The sequence below is a fragment of the Calonectris borealis genome, chromosome 1, assembly GCF_964195595.1.
Source record: "Calonectris borealis chromosome 1, bCalBor7.hap1.2, whole genome shotgun sequence".
Taxonomy (NCBI): domain Eukaryota; kingdom Metazoa; phylum Chordata; class Aves; order Procellariiformes; family Procellariidae; genus Calonectris; species Calonectris borealis.
Window position 1 is genome coordinate 114,432,046 of NC_134312.1, and position 20,602 is coordinate 114,452,647.

The following is a 20,602-nucleotide window of genomic DNA, read 5'->3' on the forward strand; positions in this document are numbered from 1 at the left end:
GGGACAGTAGAGCCTCACTGAGATGAGGCACTCTTAGTTAAAATTACAAGCTCTCCTTCATTAATATTGCATTTTTAGCTATGTCTAAACAAAATTTCATTTTTCCAACACTTCTGCGGTATGCTGTAAGTAAGCAATTTCTCAAAAAATCCCAGCTGCCTGTTGCAAGTGCCAACGATCCAGCAATTATGATAAGCATTTCTGAACACCTAATCAAAACAATGCAAGCTGTAGAACTGCATTATTTACACTGCTCTGCAAACAGAAATTCATAACCAGAGTGCTGCTTTTGAAAATAAAGCCATTATATCCTTTCCATTTCTTGGGGGGTTTTTTTGTTTTTTTGTTGGTTGGGGTTTTTTTGTGGGTTTTTTTTTGTTTTTTTTTTTAAAGGTATATTGAAACTCATGCAATTAACTTGTCAACTGTCGGTTTACAAGCCACTTGCCCATTACTGCTACTTATAGGGGAATCTAGCTTGCAAGCTTAAACCAAATCTAAGCATTGCATACAACTAACACCACGTACTGTACATAAACCCGGCTAAGATGAAAAACAAAAAGACCAATAACATCTACTATTATGAGCACCGGAAACACTTTTTAATACAACACATGTGATCCGACAAAGACTGGAGAATCAGTCTGGGAAGTTTTAAGAATATTTTTAAACTATACCGGAGAGGGTTGGGTAAAAAAACAAAACAAAACACAACAAAACAAACAAACAAAAAACCACAAAAAAAACCCACCCAAAAAGAACCCCACCAAATCAAAAATTCATGGTTTGGTTTGGTTGTTTGGGTGTTTGTTTTTTTTTTTTTAAATTAAGGACTTTTAAAGTATCATTTCAGGTCTGAGAGGAAAAGACAAAGGCGGAGAATTTTCTAAGCAGACTAAAACAAACCACTAGCAGAGAGACGTACAAATACGTTAAAAAAGACGTATGAAGTTTCAGTTTAACTCTGTAGGTGCTCAACTCCTATTTCACTGCTAGGCTCTATACATCTTCTGTTCCTGATACTCGGCTTTACTGACTACAGAGATAAACCCTCTCTGAAAGACATAAGGGTGTAGCCAGAATACTGAACGTGCAATTAGTGACACCCACCCCCTCCCCACTTCCAACTTATACAAAGTCTCCAAAGTAACATTTCCAGAAACAATAAACATTACTTTAAAGGAAGTTCTTCAGAAAGATGTGCCCTCCCTAGTTTCCTAAAGGAAAAGGTAAAAATCATACATAGCAAAGCACCTCTTACAGACTTAAGGGGCCACATCCCAACAGGGCAGGCATTTTTGCGTGCCATTTTTGCCCCAGATTCGTTTTCTCCTTTCAAAGTACAAGCAGAATGACAAGGGGGACATGGCACATACAATTCAAAACCTTCAATGTTCTCGACATTGTACCAATTTAGATGCCATAAGTGATTTGAATACATAGGACTGAAAACACAGAGACACTTCCCAAAGGAATTTTTATGTGCTTTTTTATGACGTGTAATTGAATTCATGGGAACTGTTGGCTAAAAATACTCCCCCTTTCTTTTCTGAACATTTTGACTCAAAACAACCCATCAATTCCGGACTTCTGTACCCCCTGGTTTAGCAAAAAGACTTGGTATCCCATAACATATACTGTTAATTCAAACAAAGCAGTAGAAGGTTGAATCTGCAAGGTATGTACTACCCAAAAATCTATAGGCATTTACTTAGGAAGCGCTAAACCACCCAAAGATTAATTAGTAATTGTAAGGCTTTCTCCCTACTCTTCCACTTGTTTCTTGCAAGGGATTCCGAAAAACACTAGTAAGTTGTTTGTTGAGTTTGTGGATTTCTTCCCATCAACTCCAGAAAACCATTCAGTCTGGTTTTTACAACATCCACCACAGAGCAGCATAAATGGTCTTCCCGTTTTTCACCCCTTGCAGATCACCTGCAGGCAGACCAGCAATTTGGCTGCTGACATGATTAAAAGCAGCCTTTGAATTAGGAAGCCATCGATACCATATGCTTCCCAAAGCAAGGCAGCTAGAGTGAGAATTGGGGGGGAGGGGTGTGTTTCTTTGGGGTGATATTTGATTTTTTTGGGGGGTTGATTTTTTTTTTTGGTGAACCTTATACTGCATTGTTTCTCCTGAAACAAGAATTGGAACTGTTAGAGCAAGACAAAAGCAGCTGAATACCAAGAGAGACCTGACAGAGACGGCACTGACCCGAAGACAAATCTAACAAGAATTACAAAAGAGTTTATTGACTGCACGGTAAATAAGAACAGGAAATTTCACTTGTGTGGAAGACATCCAAAAGCCCCTCCAGCTCTGGAGGGGCAGCTCCTGACAACACCCATCGGCCGGTGGGCAGGCGAGCTGCAGAGGAATAGCACCAGAACCGCAGTGCTCTGCAAGGGGAGGGAGAACCCAAGAGGTCTCCCCACCCGTCCTTTCGAGAAGGGCAAAGTAAAGGCAAGAATTCAAAGCAAATCTTAAGGCTTCAGACAAGCACATTAGGAACAAAACAAATGATACTTTGATGGAGCGCTGAGATAAGCAAAGAGACCCACAATTACTTCAGTTTTCTTTCATCTCCCTGGACAAGCTCATACCTTGCCAGAAGCCTAATTCCAGGGAGAGCTGCTGGCAGCCGAAGCAAGGCTACCGTACTGAAATCTAACTTGCAGATTTCTGATGTGCCCAATTCCTCAAATTTCAAATGTTTTCCTTACCCAAATTATTCCCTGCAATTAAAAAGCAGTAAGTAATGGACATAAACAAAGTCTTAAACACAGCATTTCCCAAAGGCTTACGTCACCTTTTACACCAGCCTCAGCTGTTACAGAAACACTCGGGAGCTATCGCTCCTAAGGTATATTATTTAGCGATTATCCTCCCAAGGATTTTTCTTGTGCAGGCTCAGTCATTTAAAAAATGAGAACACTTGAAAATGCCTAAGCATTCCTTATCTGTTAAGGCCATTTACAACTCAAGCCAACTCCTTAAAAACTGTTTCTTTCTTTCTTTAAAATTTCTGTTTTGGAGAGCCTCGGAGCTGGGCTGAATGCATGGAGCAAAGGCAATTGTAAGCAGATACAATCCAAACTTGTTCGGCACTACCCAGCAGCATGGGAAATACGCCCAGCAAGCCCAGCCTACCGGTGCCCAGTTCCAGCTCCAGGGTCTTTTGTTTCAGCAGGACTGATAAAAAACTAAAACTTTTAAAGGGTTCAGAAAACTTATCACTTACTTTTTATTGCGTAACACTAAGAACAGACACTTTCCAACTGTTTCCTTGACTAGTTCTGCAAATATTAATGCATTTTTAGCTGTGAAATCCGAAACCATAATAAGCAGTTTGTCACAGAAAATGCTAACTCACAACAGGTTTAAAAAAATAAATAAATCAAGTTTAAGGCTTAATTATGTTTTGATAACACCAAAACCGGTATTGTAAAATTAACAGGCAAATATCTTATGCTGTATTTGCAAACAGTGTTATTGTCTACAAAACCTTGTATGACTCAACACTGCTGTATTCCCCTTGGGGTGTGTATTTAAAGGTACTGGGAGTTCCCTGTGGGTACAGAATTTAAATCCCATGATTTGAACAGAGAAGATCTGATCTGACCTCCTGCACGTCAGAGGCTATTACATTTCTCCTATTTACCATGATGGAGCCCAACATCTTGTATTTACCTCTTTGGAAAATTAATTGCGCAGTCTTCACATCAGGAGGCAAAAAATATGTTTCCCTTCTCAGTTTCCCCCTAGCCCGTACCATCACAAAAACATGTCCCTGGTTTCCCACCTGAATGCCTTCCAGACAGCGGTACTTCACATGTCTCTTCTTGCCTGGTATTTCCTCTCTGTGGAGGCAACTAAGGTGCTGTTCAATCTTCCTTTTGATAAATTACAGATTGTTTTTCTCATCTGGTTTTACCTCCAGAGCTGGAATTAAAGAACACTTAATTTTTTTTTTTTAAATTACCTCTATCCATCAGAGCCACTAACTCCTGTCCCGGCCCTCTCTTCCCTGAGCCCTTCTCAGAGAGGATGAGCTCAGCTCCCCAAAACCACATCTGGCACACAATGAGGTAGCCTCAAATCCATGCAGAGTTTACCTAAATTCATCAGCAAGCAGCAAAGCCCCGCTGCTGAATGGTGGGGTGGCAAGGGGGCAGGAGGTCCAGGCAGGGGGAAGCCACGTTCTCGTGGTTTAACCTGGCAGGCAGCCAAATACCACACAGCTGCTCGCTCACTCCCCCTGCCCTCAGTGGGACAGGGAGAGAATCGGAAGGGTAAGAGTGAGAAAAACTCGTGCGTTGAGATAAAGACAGTTTAATAGAACAGAAAAGGGAAAATAATAACGATAATGATAAACTATTCAAAATGAGTGATGCACAATGCAATTGCTCACCACCCGCGCTGACTGATAACCAAGTAGCGATCGCTACTTCCTGGAACACGCCTACCATTCATATACTGAGCATGACGTCACATGGTATGGAATACCCTGTTGGCCAGCTGGGCCAGGTGTCCCGACAATGCTCCCTCCCATCCTCTGCTTGGTAGCATGGAAGCTGTCCCTGACAGGGTACTTAGCAGCAACTGAAAACACCAGTGTGTTATCAACATTCTCCTCCTACTAAATCCAAAACACAGCACTAGGAAGAAATTTAACCCTATCCCAGCTGAAACCAGGACACACGCGGAGCACAAGGTGGGCATCCCTGGCTTCACCCAACACTAACCCTTCCCATGGCCCATTTTCCACACGGGCTCCAGGCCTCAACAGCCCTCTTTAAGATGAGGAGGCCACTTAATTACCATCCTCAGCGTCAAACATCGGTTTTACAGCCACAACAGAAAACTCAGCCTCCTACCCACTACTGTCGAGTCTCACGAGTTAATGGCAGCGTATAAGTCACATTTTGTCTTTCTGCTTATAAAGGAGTACATAAAAGAAAACTTCTGAGTAACAAAAGGCTGTTAAGTGACAGATTAATTAACCCTTTCTTCCTCTTATCAGTTAAGAGATACAATTTCTTTAAAACACATTACAAACATTTATGCACGCATTTATATTCGAGCATGCGCAGCCCCACTCAAATGAAAGGGGCCAGTTCAGATGAGCCAAGCAATGTACGTCAGCCTCAATTTTCAGAGCCTGGGTCTTGACCTTCAGTATTTTTCCCCATTGCCCACAGAAGTTTTGTTAGATTTAAACAGGAATTTGGTAGTTTAGAATTTGTATTGTAGCTATAAATTAATCTAAAGCTGTTTGACAAACCCTAAGTCTCATTTAAATATGTTTTCAGAAATTGACTGCGATTTCAAAGTAAAATGCTTTGATTTAATTTTACCCTGCTGTTTATCAGAGATTACATTTTCACTCCAAGCTCATCTGTTCATGGGATTTTCTTGCAAACACCTTCAGAAATGTATTAGATCTTCTGTCCAAAGGAAAGTCCTCCCCGCAATCAAAGCAGGGATTTAACGAAGCCTATCAGCCATGGCGAGCCAGCAGCTCTGTGCATGGTGCCAATGCAGATCGATACCATAACCCTCCTTCCCTGACCGCACAACAAGAACTGCCCATCACAGGCATCTACCCCTCTCCCGCCGACCCAGCTCATCCTGCCCATTCACCGAAATAACAGAGTTTGTGACCCAAGCAGGCAAGTGCTGATTTTTACCAGAGATGTCGCCTCAGCCTGGATGCAAACAGGCCTGACAGGCTAGCAGTGAAAACTGAAACACTTCACATCAGCAGCTCAGAGATGGCATCACAATTATGAAGAACACTGCACATAGAAAAGGAGAAACTGGCTTTTCAGGTGTTAAGGCTAGCAGGAAAAAGAAAAAAATTCCCGACAGCTTTATTATACCACTATGAGAAACAAAAGATAATGTCAAAGTAGAAACAAATCTAACCCTGAATTTTAGGAAAGCAAACTTCCAGCTGTTCAAGGAGTTAGTCAATAGGACCCCCTGGGAAACTGCCCTCAGGGACAAGGGAGCAGAACAGGGCTGGCAGATCTTTAGGAAGCTTTCCATAGAGTGCAAGAACTCTCGATCCCCAGGTGTAAGAAATCAGGAAAGGAAGGCAAGAGACCAGCATGGCTGAGTCAAGACCTGCTGGTCAAACTGAAGGGCAAGACAGACACGCACAGGCAGTGGAAGCAGGGACAGGTATCCTGGGAAGAGTATAGGGATGCTGCCCAGTTGTGTAGGGATGGGGTCAGGAAGGCCAAGGGGCAGCTGGAGCGGAACTTGGCAAGGGACGCAAAGAATAGTAAGAAGGGCTTCTACAGATATGTCAGCCAGAAAAGGAAGGTCAAAGAAAGCCTACCCCCCGTGACGAGCAAGACTGGCAAACTGGTAACAACGGACGAGGAAAAAGTTGAGGTACTCAACAACTTTTTTGCCTCAGTCTTCACTGGCAACCTCTCTTCCCACATCTCGCCAGTGGATGGACCGCAAGACGGGGACTGGGGGAGCAAAGTCCCTCCCACTGTAAGAGAAGATCAGGTTCGTAACCACCTGAGGAACCTGAACACACATAAGTTTATGGGACCTGATGAGATGCATCCCAGCTTCCTGAGGGAACTGGGTGATGTTGCCAAGCCACTCTCCATGATATTTGAAAAGTCATGGCAGTCAGGTGAAGTCCCTGGTGACTGAGAAAAGCGAAACATTGCACCCATTTTTAAGAAGGGTAGGAAGGAGGACCCTGGGAACTACTGACCTGTCAGCCTCGCCTCTGTGCCTGGGAAGATCATGGAACAGATCCTCCTAGAAGCTATGCTAAGGCCTATGGAGGACAGGGAGGTGATTTGAGACAGCCAGCATGGCTTCACCAAGGGCAAGGCCTGCCTGACCAACCCAGCAGCCTTCTATGGTGGAATGACTACATCGGTGGACGTGGGAAGAGCTACAGATGTCGTCTGTCTGGACTTCTGTAAAGCCTTTGACACTTAGCCTCTCTAAATTGTAGAGAGGTGGATTTGATGGGTGGACTGTTTGGTGGATGAGGAATTGGTTGGATGGTCACATCCAGAGGGTAGTGGTCAACGGCTCAATGTCTACATGGAGATCGGTGACAAGTGGTAGCCCTCAGGGGTCTGTACTGGGACCAGTACTGTTTAATATCTTCATCAATGACATAGGCAGTGGGATCGACTGCACCCTCAGCAAGTTTGCAGACGACACCAAGCTGAGTGGTGCGGTCGACACGCCTGAGGGATGGGATGCCATCCAGAAGGACCTGGACAAGCTCAAGAAGTGGGCCTGTGTGAACCTCACAAGTTTCAACAAGGCCAAAAGCAAGGTCCTGCACCTGGGTTGGGGCAACCTCCAGTATCAATGCAGGCTGGGGGATGAAGGGATTGCGAGCAGCCCTGCCGAGAAGGACTTGGGGGTATTGGTGGATGAAAAGGTGGACATGAGCCAACAATGTGCCCTTGCAGCCCAGAAGGCCAGCCATATCCTGGGCTGCATCAAAAGAAGTGTGGCCAGGAGGTCGAGGAAGGTGATTCTGCCCCTCTGCTCTGGTGAGACCCCACCTGGAGTACTGTGTCCAGCTGTGGAGCCCTCAGCACAGGAAGGACATGGACCTGTTGGAGTGGGTCCAGAGGAGGGCCACGAAAATGATCAGGGGCGTGGAACGCCTCTCCTATGAAGAAAGGCTGTGAGAGTTGGGGTGGTTCAGCCTGGAGAAGAGAAGGCTCCGGGGAGACCTTATTGCAGCCTTTCAGTACTTAAAGGGGGCCTATAAGAAAGATGGGGACAAACTTTTTAGCAGGGCCTGTTGCAATAGGACCAGGGGGAATGGTTTTAAACTAAAAGAGGGTGAATTCAGGCTAGATATAAGGAAGAAATTTTTTTTCAATGAGGGTGACGGAACACTGGCACAGGTTGCCCAGAGAGGTGGTAGATGCCCCATCCCTGGAAACATTCAAGGTCAGGTTGGACAGGGCTCTGAGCAACCGGATCTAGTTGAAGATGTCCCCTGCTCGTTGCAGGGGGGTTGGACTAGATGGCCTTTAAAGGTCCCTTCCAACCCAAACTGTTCTATGAATCTAAATAAAAGTGGAAGAGACTGCCAGCATCCAGGTCCCTTTGGGGACCTTCAGAAGTCCTCAAAACTCTCTCAAACACTCACATGTATTACAGGTCCCTTATTTGCTCTTTGACGTTTTAGGCTTTCCAACACCTCTTCTTACTCTCTTGCATAAAATTTAAATAATAAATTCTAAGTTTGGGGGGGGGTTGTTTTGCCTCCCCCTTCCCCCCCCCTTTTTTTTTGTAAGGTAAAGCTGACATTCTCCTGGTAAGTCATATTATTCTGGATGCTGTGATTACAGACAAGCTCCCACCAGCAAGTTGCTTGCAATGAAGTTCTAGGAGCTAAGGAACACTGAAAGAAGGACAAGTTGGAGTTCCAAAATTCTGAGTTTAAAAAGTTTGTTGTTAAGCAACTTCAGATCAGTATTATCCTTCTAAGACTTAATGGAACCGAAGACAGAACTGGCAAAAGGAAACAGCGACAAAATTAGGTTGCTGAAAGATGTGTCATTAAAAGCAATTTTATTCCACTTCATACGTAAGAGAACTGGGCAGAGGACCGACAAGGCACAAGTAGCAGAGCTGCAGAAGAATAGCAAACAAGCTTCAAAACAACCCAAGAGCTGCTACAGGTCTAGATGCTTACTAACGCTATGCATGTACAAAACCTCCTAATTTACATACCATAAGTGCTCAACAATTAAGCTACGACCAATCAACATTTAGTACATTTAAATTTACAACACCTATGAAGAAAAAAAGGAAAATACCCAAAATAATGAATGACGTTTTAAAGCCACTGCTTTTTTGTTGCATTAACAGTTTTCTTCTCTTCCTCAGTTTAGCTTCCCCTAGAAAATACTGTATTTTTCACTGTTTACGTAAGCAAATATACTGGCATTAAATGGGATAAGTAATAGAAAGAGCTTTTTTTCAAACAAACAAAAAAACCAAACCTAGAAGCCATGACTCAGTTTATGAGGAGCTTCGAAAATTAATTACAACAGAATCAAACCTTTAACAATAATACAATGAAGATCTATCTCCCCATGTTTTCAGGTGAGACATAGGGAACAAATGTAGTTTTTCAAGTTACCTTTCAAATGATGAGAAAGCAGAATGCAATAAAAGTACTGTATCAGCTCAGTACTCCATATTCCAGATCCAAAACTCCAGTTACAAATAAATTTATGTAACTAAGCACAGAAAGAAGAACTCAAGTTAGCGGTTTGTCTCAAAACTGTATCACGGTATCTGACAAAGCGGGGGCAGGGGGGGAAGTCAGCCCTTTGCAGAGCCCATAATTTAGAGAAAAATCCATTTTACAGGGTCAGAGCGCCAGAATGAGCTTTAAAAATGTGCTGATAAGGTAAGAGAAAGTTTGCTGCAGGCACAAAGACGATGCAATAGCATGACCAGGGAACTGGAAATAACTCCAAAATCCTGCCCCATCTCTATTTTTTTTTCCTATGTGTGTCCATTGGATACTATTTCTAAATTTTGGAGATGGATAAAAAAATAATAATTAATGGTATTATTTCTAATCTATTAGCACCAAATAACTGTATTACCTAAATCTGAGGTGTGTATGTGTAAACTCCTGTTTCATAGTTTCAAAAACTGAAAGTCCAAAATTCGTACAGTTCCCAAACAATGTAAGGTTTTGCTCACCCTGTCCCCATCTTGAACTCCTATTAGCTATGCGTTTTGTTTTACTAATTGCAATTACGTAAATCGTACAAACTGCCAAACTGGATCACATTGGTAGCCTGCTCTGAAAAGGAGCAATTTTTAAATGCTTTTACTAACAGGTACAACCAGTTTTGCCCCATTCCTGTCATATGTTATCTGCTGTGGTTGAATAGATAAACTCTGCTGTAAGGAAAGACCGACCAGGAAAGGGTGAACAGGGAATTCCTATCTGGATTAGCTCAAAATGGGTCAGTGGGAACTCAATGGAGTTATCCATCCCTGAACGCAGCTCCTTGGGGATTTCTGCCTTTTGCCGTGACTTGACACTAACTTTTAACAATTGGGAAGCAAAGAGGGGTCAGGTGTGAAAAGACTGTTCATGCTCTGCTGCAGGTCACCAGAGGGAGGCAAAGGGATTAACACCTTAATTAAATGCTATTACATCAACTTCAGCAAATTTGGTTTCAGAGGCTGCTGCTCTTCCCCAAAGAAGCTCGTGACCATTTTCTGACTCAGGTCTCTGAAGCATCTGCCAGATGACACCTACCAAAAAAGACACAGCTCATTTCTTTCAACATGGCACAGGATCATAAAACCAGCTTAGAGAGGGGTCAAAGAGAGCTGAAAAGGCTGAGCTTACAGAGTGGTGGACACTGGTGGAAGCAGGAAGAGCAGCTTTCCACAGCCAGCTCCTGAGCTAGGTTGGTTGCCAGCCAAACAGCAGCGTTTAACTACCACCTGAAAAGAGCAGCCAGATTATAAAAACCACAAAGCACACTGGCTCACGCGTTCCTCTGTTTAAAGCTCAGCTGTCCCACAATCCATGGAATGCTATCAGTTGACCAGAAGGTTTGCTTCTTTTGGAAAGCCTTGTAAATCACTGCAATCTAGACTTATCCTTTAATATTAACTCTGCAAGAGAAGATCAAGTTCTCCTGAACTTGCTGGGAGGACCATCAACAAAACACGGCATGCCAGCAGTCCTGCTTCTCAGCTGAAGAAGCCACAGCACTTATAAAGTTGTTACACTGGAAACTAAAGTACAGAAACCAGTAATACCCATATCCGTCGCACTCTCCTGTTTCTATTAATCAATGCAAGGCAAGAATCCTGCAACACACAATTGTGGAATAGCAGTGTCCTTACTGTCAGAAGCTGGTTTAAGTTTTTCCACCCTTCTAAAAAGCATCACTTATTTTAATATCTCTACGTTCACACACCAAGATGTGCTTGTCGTCTGGAAAGCCCATTTTATGAGCCACTGCAAGATACTGGCATTAATTACACACTGTGGAGTGTATTGCCCCTTACCCGTATTTCCATCGTGAAATTTTGTTTTGTAATTACTTGAATCATAGTCGAGTATTTGTTCTGCCACAAAGTGCAGTATCAAAATAATCCTATATCCTCCATATAGAAAGGAGCTTGAGATGTAGTGTTGTTTTTTTTTAAATAGACACTCATATATATACACACATACTAACTGGCTGTCATTCAAATTGATCCCCTTGAACTGAGGCCACTATCCCCATTTATTTTGTTTCCCTTTTGTTATATGACTAAATTCTCACAAGGAAAGGTAGATATTTTTGGTAACTGGAGGCATCTCCAGAGCTTTTGGAATCTACAGCAGAGCACAACAAGATTTAATAATCAGGTAGCTCTCTAAGGGTCTTGTAATCAAAATGAATAAAAAACGAAGACAAATACCCAGGTTTCAGAACTAATGTCACATTACAATCAAGGGCAGAAAAGTGACTTATTTAGGGCTGAAGACTCAAAACCACACACCAGCCATTACTTGCTGATATTCTCAGTTGGTTTGGTATCACCAAAAGAGACAGAAAATAGGTGTTTTCAATACCTCAACCGTATGTATTTCTGAAGTAGAGTCAGGGAAGGAGGGCAGATTCCAGATCAAGTTGTGAGAACAAGGGCTCATCAGACCAACTGCATTCAGTTTTAAACAAAAAAAGCAGGTCAGAGCAAAAGTTTTTACTTCTCTTGAGAGGAGTCCTTTGTCTCTGAATTATTCCAGGCTCAGGCTCCTTATCAACATAGCTCTTGGCAATCCTCAGCCTGGCAGCAACTGTTGTAAACTCTCATCACAAGAGCATGCCATAACAGTTAACCAAGCTTACAGAAAGTCGTTCAGTATTTTTTCAATTTGCTTCACTTTTAATCTTCTTACACCACAGGATTTTTTCAAAATCCCCCGAATTTAAATTCAATAACACACAGCTTTAGCCTTACGTGTTAAAACCACACCAGACAGCTCACCTAACAATTTCAATGAACCTATTACCATATATAAAACCAATTATATTTTTATCAGCAGCAGTCTAGAATTCTATCTCTTCATTGCCTGGATATAAGGAGGTATGTAAGTGACTATTGGTTTAATATAGCCTATACGTTAATATAACGTATATACACAGATGTACACATATGGTGATTTTAATGTCATACATTAAATATGCAAATATATTGGGTATTTCAATATATTTCTGCATACATTATACTAACACATTAGGTGATTTTAATGCATTACATGTATGCGTACATTGTATACATATACACGGACATTTGACAGACATTAATATTATTTTTTTTATTAAACCCAAATACAATTTTTTTCAACTCCTGATTATTATACACATTTTTTTGAAGATGTGACAGATGTCAAAATGACACTCATTCAGAGTATTCAGGATTAAGGATGTAAATTAAGCCTAGAGATACTACCTTAAAAATAAACAAGCAACAGCTTGGAGACATGTTTCAAGCCAGAGGTGAACCAACCAAACTGCAAGTGGAGCAGGTTGCCCAGTGAGGTTGTGCAGGCTCTGTCCTTGGAGCTCCATTTTCAAGACCCAACTGCAGAAAGCCCTGAGCAGCTTGGTCTGATCCCAGAGCTGGCTCTCCTTTGGGCAGGGGGGTGGACCAGAGACCTCCTGAGGGATCCTGTGATCCTATCTACTAATTGCTTGACCAAGTCTCCACACCAGGCAGCTTGTGTTAATTATTTTACTGAGTCACTAAAAAAATTACTCTTCCCAGAAAAACAGCTGCCAATTCACCAAGCAGTTACATGAAGTTACCATGCTCTTAAGCTATTTTGCTAAGCTTTGTATTGGAAATGGACTGCCAATTAAAGGAAATCATCATAGCTTTTCTTCATACAATTTACAAACCAAACTGTTTATTATCCTTTACAGTTTATTAAACACATGCAAAGAGAAAGTCATGCAAAGCCATCACAGACTATACTTCTTGTAGGTTTGCCATACAATTCAACACTGATTAAATTCAGTTCAATTAAAACTGATTAAGAAAGATCACTTGCATCTGTCACACAAACAGCTCATGAAAAAAAAAACCTAAAAAATATCAAAATCTTGTCAGTTCCCTCATGTTTTCATAGATGTTTTCTGAAGAAGCACAGCAGCTGATCACATTTTTCCCAGAAAACGCATTTGGAGAGAATGCAAGTCTCAAAATTGTCTGTTGCTCATTAATCAAAAGACAAATGAGGGAGCAAGAAGCTCCTTTTTTACACTTCTAACTTGTCCACCTGACTGCCAAGGATCCTGACGACGCACCAGAACCCACAGCGCCTGCCCGGCCCCGCTCGCTCATGCAGCCGCCCACGCCAACACGGCAGCATTTTAAATAGGAAGTGCAAAAGGGACCCTTCAACAAATGAAAAACCTTTGCCAGGGGAATTCGGGAACAGAACTGACAGGAAGCGGAACCGAAAGTCTGTAATGGAAGCGAAGGAAAGGCTTCCTTCCCATTCCCACATTGCAAAGTCATTTCTAAAGGTCTGGCTGAAAACTAAGCAATGAAGAAGAAAATATTTTGTGTCTTCCATTAAAAAAAAAAAAAAGAACAAAAAAACCCCCTATAAAACACTACATTACCCCGTTTCACAAAAAGCTGTCAGGCAATATACTTTTTGTCATCTAAGTTTCTGAGGGTCAGCTTGTATGGTATTGATGTCTTAACAACTTGATTTCAGTCAGCTTGGTATTAAGTCTCTCGCTTATAAACATGGAGTTAGAGCAGCAAGCAGAACAGGCATGGCAGAAATCCTAATAACAGTGTGCTAATTAGAAGAAATCTGGATTTATAAACCGGGATCATTCACGCAAATTCACAAGGATAGTTACAGTCTGTTGCATTTATCTACTGAAATCAGACAATTAAAGGAAAGATATTAAATGGTAAAATAGCTACTGAAGAATATGACAGTTTTGCAAATTATGAGAGCTCTTGGCCAATGGATTTCCTAACCCCAGTAAGTATGATTCACATCAGTGGCAGAAGCGACACACTAAGCAACCACCAGAGCATCACTAAGGAATATTTCCTTTAAAGTTGCATAAATAAATATTAATCTACCTATAATTTTAGAAAGGAATTCTTCACGTGTAATATACAAAGAATTTGTTTTGTTCCTGCTTTCCCTCTTCCTTATACCATTCCCTCTGAAAGCAAAGTACAGGTTCTTTGCTGCTTTCCAGAAAGTATTTGTTAAAATGGCAGGAAAAATGTTTCATTTCAGAAAAGAGATCTAAAGAGAATCTAATTCAAACATCAAAATTTCACACTTTAGCATATGAAGACAATTCAAGTGCGGTAAATGCACGCACGCAATTCCTATTATGAAATATTTTAGTATTATAAAAGCACTCACTTGTTCAAAACATGAACCTACAAGTATCAAGATCACAAGAAGACCAGATGTCAAAACCTATCCCACTATCAAACATTAAAAAAAAGGATAAATGCAAAGCCTCAAATGTTTACATGGAATGACAGAACAGGATTGAAAGCTTCTGCAGAAACATCGGTGCCCATTTAAGCAAAAGCTTCAAGGCAAGGGATTCTGGATATCACTAAGGCAGACACCATTGCAGAGGTCTCTGAATACAGACTCTCCCCCGAACGGTTTTGGTGCAAAATCCAAGCCCCCTTTCTTGCAAGCACCTTTACAGTGGCAATACCTACACACCTATCTGTAAGGCCAGGGCTACAGGGAACCAACAGAAATTCCCATCCCTCTGTGGTCTATCCTGAAGCACGGTCTCAATCATAAAACCTCATTTTTCACTTGAGCTATGCACCCAAAGCAGAGATTTCCTTCTATTGCATTCAGACAACAAATGGTCGCATCAAGCTGATAAAACCCAAATGAGTTTTGTAACTGGAAGCCTTAAGCCTCTGAGCATCTTCACAACTGCTCGGCTTGATATACCCTGCTCAACATTGGCAAGATTACGCCTGGAAGTAAGAGCCTGTGGCTGGCAGCCTGGGCGTCAGGGATGGAAGCCGGGATGGAGAGCTGCCTCCTCTCACCCGCCGGGTACCTGGGAAGGGCACCTGAGCCACGGGCCTGCACCCCCTGCCCAAGGGGGAGCGCCAAGTTTCAGGCTCTGCTTTTAGGCTAAATGTTGGCATTCACCTTACCCCCATCCACCCGCTGAGCGCCTCTTGGCAGAAGGGAGGGTTAATACTAGAGGAGGACAGAAGCTGAGGTCTCAAGGCCAGGGTCTGGCCACCAAGGACCGAAGGAGACCAGGAGACAACTCTCCCCTCCCACACCTTTTTTAAGGGGGAACGCCGACACCCAGCCTTGTCGGCTCCTCCTTTGAGGTCCGGGCTTGCGAAGCCCCGCCGGGGTCTCCCACCCCCCCCGGAGCCGCGCAGCACTCACCCGCCCCCCCGGCCGGAGGAGGGGTAGGGGGGACCCCTCCCACCCCCAGCCCCACCCAGAGGGGGCCCGGCGGAGGGTGCCGCCAAGCCGGGGGCGGGAGGAGCCGCCCCCGGGGAGGGGAGGGCAGGGGCGGCCGCGCAGGGGCGCGGGCTGCTGGCGGCCGCAGCGCGCACGGCGGCGCCTCTCTGCTGCACTGCAGAGGCGCCATCTTCTCGCGCCTCCGCGCCGCTCGGCACCGGCCCGCCCGCGGGGGGGGCACGGCACGGCACGGCACGGCTCCGGCCACCGCCCCCTCCCCACGCACCCCCGCGGGCGCCGCCTTCCGGCCCCCGCAGGGCCGCTGCGCCAGCCCGCGGGGAGATCCCCGCCGCCGCCGCTCCGCACACCTGCCTGGGGGTGCGCGACGGGGGAGGCGCTGCCCTGCCCGCCCCCAGCTGCACCCCCGCCGGGCGCGGCGGTACCCGCAGCCCGGCTTTGCGCCCCCCATGGGGATGCCGCCGGGCCCCCCGCTCCCCCACGCAGGGAAAGTTTCCCTTCCCCGGCGGAGAAACTCCCGCGGCAGAGCCGGCGCCTCCGCGGGACGCCCTCGGCCCTCCCCCGCCCTGCCCTGCCCGCCGGCTGGCGGCGCCGCCGCCCCTCCCCGCGGACCCCCGCCGCCGCGCTAGACGGCTCCGCGGCTGCGGCCGAAGTTAACGGGGAAGCGCCCCGGCGGCGGCAGCCGCATCAGCGAAGGGAGCCGGCCCCGGCGGCAAAGACGGCCCGCCGCGGACACGCGTGGCGGGGGCGGAGGACGCCCGCCCCGGCGGCTCCCAGCCCTCTTCCCCCTCGCCGCCTCCGCCACCCCCCGGCTCGCCGCCCCGCTCGGCGGGAGCGGCCCTATTGTTCGGCAGCGGGAGGGCGACGGCAGCCGGGGAAGGAGCCCCCCACCGCCCGGCTGCGTGACGGGCGCCGGCGACCCCCGCCCGCCCCGCCCCGCCGCGGGCGAACCCACGTCGCAGGGGCGGCTGCGGGCAGACAAAGCCTCGGGGAAGCGGAGGAGGACGGCGGGGAAGCCCCCGCCCGGCCGCCCCCTGCCCCGCTTACCTCGAGAGCCCGAGCGGCGCCGGAGGCCAGCAGCAGGAGGGCTAAGTGGGGCAGCATCGCGGCGGCCGGGAGGGGGGGAGGGAGGAAGGGAAGGAGGGAGGCCGGCGAGACGCGGCGGGGTCCGGCTGTAAATCCGCGGGGCCGCGCTGCTGCCGGGGAGAACGACTGAGCTGCGGCGGCACCAGCCGAGCGCCGCGGCGGGGCCGGTCAGCTGATGGCCCGGCCCGCCCCTGAGCGGGCGGTGCGGCCCGGCCCGGCCCGGCCCTCCCGCCCCGCGGAGACCCCTAGCGGCGGCGCCCGGCCGGTGCAGCGCCGGCGGGCGGCCTTCGGCGCCGGCGGCCCGGGCGCGGCGCGGCGCCTGCCACGGTGGTGGCCGTCGGGACCGCCTGTTCTCCTCGCTCCCCACCGCACCGCCACCCCCCCCCGGGCCCGGCCGCCGCGGGGTTAGGCCCGAGCTGCGAGGCGGCTCCTCAGGCCCGGCGCCGGCGGCTCGGTGCGGCCTCGGGCCGGCTCCCAGGCCAGCCCCCAGGCCAGCCTTAAACCGGTGAGGGGGTTGCCCTCGCACGGTGGTTGGCAGCTGCAGCGCCCGTCTCCTCGGCCGCTTGGCCGCCACCGGTAACCGTTCCCACGGCTTCCAAAGCCAGCACAGCGCCCTGCCTGCCGTGCTCCCGCCGCTGCGGGGGCTACCGCGCCCGCAGGAGCCCCGAGGGCTCGGCGCGCCATCGCCACTCTGAAGGGTTGCATATAGAAATGCAACCCCCGTCGTTGCAGGGTGTTCACAAAAAACCCCAAACCCAAACATACATGTGATTTAGAGGCTATTTGACAAATTGTGCCTTTTCTGGCAAGGCTGCACACCAACCTGAGATTTTCAGTTCCTCTCCGGGTGGAGGTGATGAGTAAGCACAGCCGTTACGGCCAGGGGCTGTACCTGGCAGGCCGGTGCACGAAGGGGAAGCCTCAGCCTCCCGCTGATCAGCCTGGGGAGACAGCTGCGCTCTCCACGGCATTCCTTTGCCCGCTGCTAATGGCAAGGTCAATGCGAAATTTGTGGGAGCGCTATCGATAACGAAGGCAGGCAGGAGCATCGGCAGAGCTGAGGCTTGGGACAGCTGAACAGGGAAGGAATCAAATTAAAACTTAGGGCTTTGTCAAACAGCTTGTAGTCAGGAGGCCAAAGCAAACGTACTTTCTCGTCTTCTCGGCAGCATTGTAATAATTGGTATAGTAAACCTGTAAGGAGAGCTAAAAATAAGTACTAGCAGAGTCTCATGTTGAAACAGCTGCTACTGTAGCCGAAATTCAGCGTAACACAGCCTGACCCATTCTGCCTCTGACCTGCGGACCCCGTGGCAGCGTCTCTGCTCCCACCACGGCTCCCAAGACGGCAGCTACCAGAGCCACCCTGTGACGGGGACCTGCAGCCAGGACACGCGAGAGGCAGGTGGCGGACGTCTCCCCGTGTACGGCTGGGTAACAGGCGCCCGAGCTGCTGCTCTCACCCTCGTCTTCTGTTGAACTCGGAACTGAAATCCGCTGAGACTCTTGGCCAAAGCACGCAGAGGGATGCGTACCGGGCGAGGGCAAACTGGGCTGCGGGGTCAGGCAGGCGGTAACGTGGAGTGAGAGACCTCAGTGCCTTAGTGCATTGCACCCCCACAGCCAGGCCCCGGAGTTAGAAGACCGTTCTCCTGCAAACATGAATCTTCTTATACAAATGAATGAACCAGCCATGTATGAAGGCTTTGGGGAATTGCTTGAGTCACACTTATTGTATTTGAGAGATCTCTGACAGGCAGATAACAGATGAGGCTTCTCCCTCCCCCCCCCCGCCCCGAACATACAGATGCGAAGTATATCCAACAAGTGCAATTAGTAGGTGCTTTTAAGAAACACACACCCATGATGCAACACAACCTGTAAATTAAAATGAGTTAAACAGCAACAATGGCAGGCTTAGCTGTAATAATTTAATACTGTTATCTGCTTGTTAGGATAATGATCACCTGCCTTTGAGGGGTTAGGGAAGGATTTGCTGTGCAAATGTTTCTAACTGGTTGGCTTCTAAATTCAGCCATTGGAAAGGCAGTGCCGTGGTTGCAAATAAGCAACATCCTGCTAAAGCTGATGGAGGTCATTCAAAAACAATTCTTTGCAGAAACAATGGAGGCAATCAGAAGGAAGCTCTTTGCAAGTTCTGAAAAAAAAATTAGGCTCCCAGATGGGATGGATGGAAGACCAAAATAGATTCATGTAGCCCTTTTATTATAAGTTGGCTTGGTAGTTCTTTGTAATCACTTCTTCCTAGTGCTAAAATCAAACAGTATTTCAACTGCTGCTTCTCTGGATGAGCCAAGCACACTTCCTTCCTCACGGTGGGCAGGCGGGCAGGTAGGAAGTCGCTTTTGCCTGTGGCTAGGAGTGGGGCAGACCCATGGGATTGCACACCTTGGGGGAGAGCAGGGAAGGCTCAAGTGAAAAGGTGGGGAAAAGTCAAAGGTACAGGAAGACCTCTGTGAGATAGCTGTTTCCATTTACAGCCAGTAAAAACAAGTGACAATATCCAAAAACCAGTGACAATATTTGCTAAGATTTCATGAAGTTAGGCACGCTGAAAGGTCATAACTAAAGACTCTTTTGAAAGCTGTTTGTAAGGTCTACAAAATTTGGAGATGACCTGCTGATAGGAAAAAAAACAGATTGTGTCCTGTTTTCCAGTCTCTGTCATCTTTCAGGATCTGTATAGAAGGTCCAATACACTTTTTCCCTTGCTTTCTCTACCTGTTGTCTTAGTATAGAAATTCAGTCTTACCAGACCTTGGAAGCTGTCTTAGATGCAACACAATGAAGACCATTACCACCTCACAACAGAGCAAACAATGGGAATTGTCTTCCCAAAGAAGAAAGCAGCACAGGTTGAACCACAAAATGATAGGGCTTACATTCGAATCTAATAAAATGCTTTGAGCAAATAATCACCAACTATGTTCAGATATGATTTTCCCTTTAATTGCTGAGCTTTGTTATCCAATCTTAATGTGATAACTTAAAGTCATGACCAAGCATGCATGTCAGGTTTCATTTTTTGGCCACTTCCATGCTCTGCCTGTGTATCTTTGTGTGCAAATGATGTCTATTATTATTTTACAGCCTTTTTGTTTTAATACGTTACGTATATGGAAACATTGTTCAGCCATACAATTTCTCATTGAACACTCGTGAAGTGGACCTTATCCACAAATGCTGATATTATTCTACAATAGGCAATGAAACACCTCAGCCTGCTTCATAACATAATGAAATTCAGTCGTAAATAAGTGAATGGCTTTTTCACCCCACCTATGTTTTGCTGCCACACTTACCAAAGCAGCACGTGGTCAAGTCAGATGTATGTTTTTTCCTGGAACACAGTCTGTTCTTTTGATGAAGAGGAGAGAGGGAAATTTTGAAATTCTCCAGCCCCCCCTGCCCCCAAAATAATAGCTAATTTAAGGTGTTTGCTGAGGCAAACAAAGGCAGTATAGCAACCCTTGGAACATTCTTCGATTAATTTTAAGCAATAAACTTCCCTTTGATGCTCCCATGGATCTCTCAGCAGAGACTCGTAACCGGAGGACCTGTACGTGGTTGCTGAAGGGGGAACAGGCAGCGTCTGGCAAGTACGGCGTTGCCAGATGTCTCCGACTATGTGCAAGTGGTTTTATAGAATACATGCAATTTACCAATGTTCACTGGATTTCTGATCGTGGAAGCTTATCTCATCCACACCAACAAAATTATTGTTATTAGTCTAATTGTCAGCTGTATTTTATTCATATTAGGGATGATTCCTCGGGCAGATTCTTTCAGTATGATGCTACAGCCAGTGCTTTCACGGAGATGATTTCTCCATTTGTTCTCAACTCTGAGGAGAGGGCTCCTAGTTGGCAAAGTTGAGTTTTGGTTCAGACTTTGATGCTGACTCACTGTCTCCTTCTGGAGTCGTTTCGTTTCAGTGTTCACCATTTTCTTTACCGAGGATAATACTGTTTCCCTGCCTTTGTGAT

General features: G+C 46.4%; 1 protein-coding gene across 4 annotated transcripts in view; it reads right to left on the reverse strand.

The window, feature by feature from the left end:
- Window positions 1–16,782, reverse strand: part of APP (amyloid beta precursor protein) — a 234,602-nt gene extending 217,820 nt beyond the window's left edge. The window contains exon 1 of one of the 4 annotated variants that reach the window (XM_075170881.1): window positions 16,557–16,782. In XM_075170881.1, coding sequence (XP_075026982.1) covers window positions 16,557–16,613 — 57 coding nt within the window. In that variant the 5' untranslated portion in view covers window positions 16,614–16,782. The remainder of the gene's footprint in view (window positions 1–16,556) is intronic. The other 3 variants (XM_075170872.1, XM_075170836.1, XM_075170817.1) reach the window with 3 other exon arrangements.
- Between the last annotated feature and the right edge of the window lie 3,820 nt (window positions 16,783–20,602).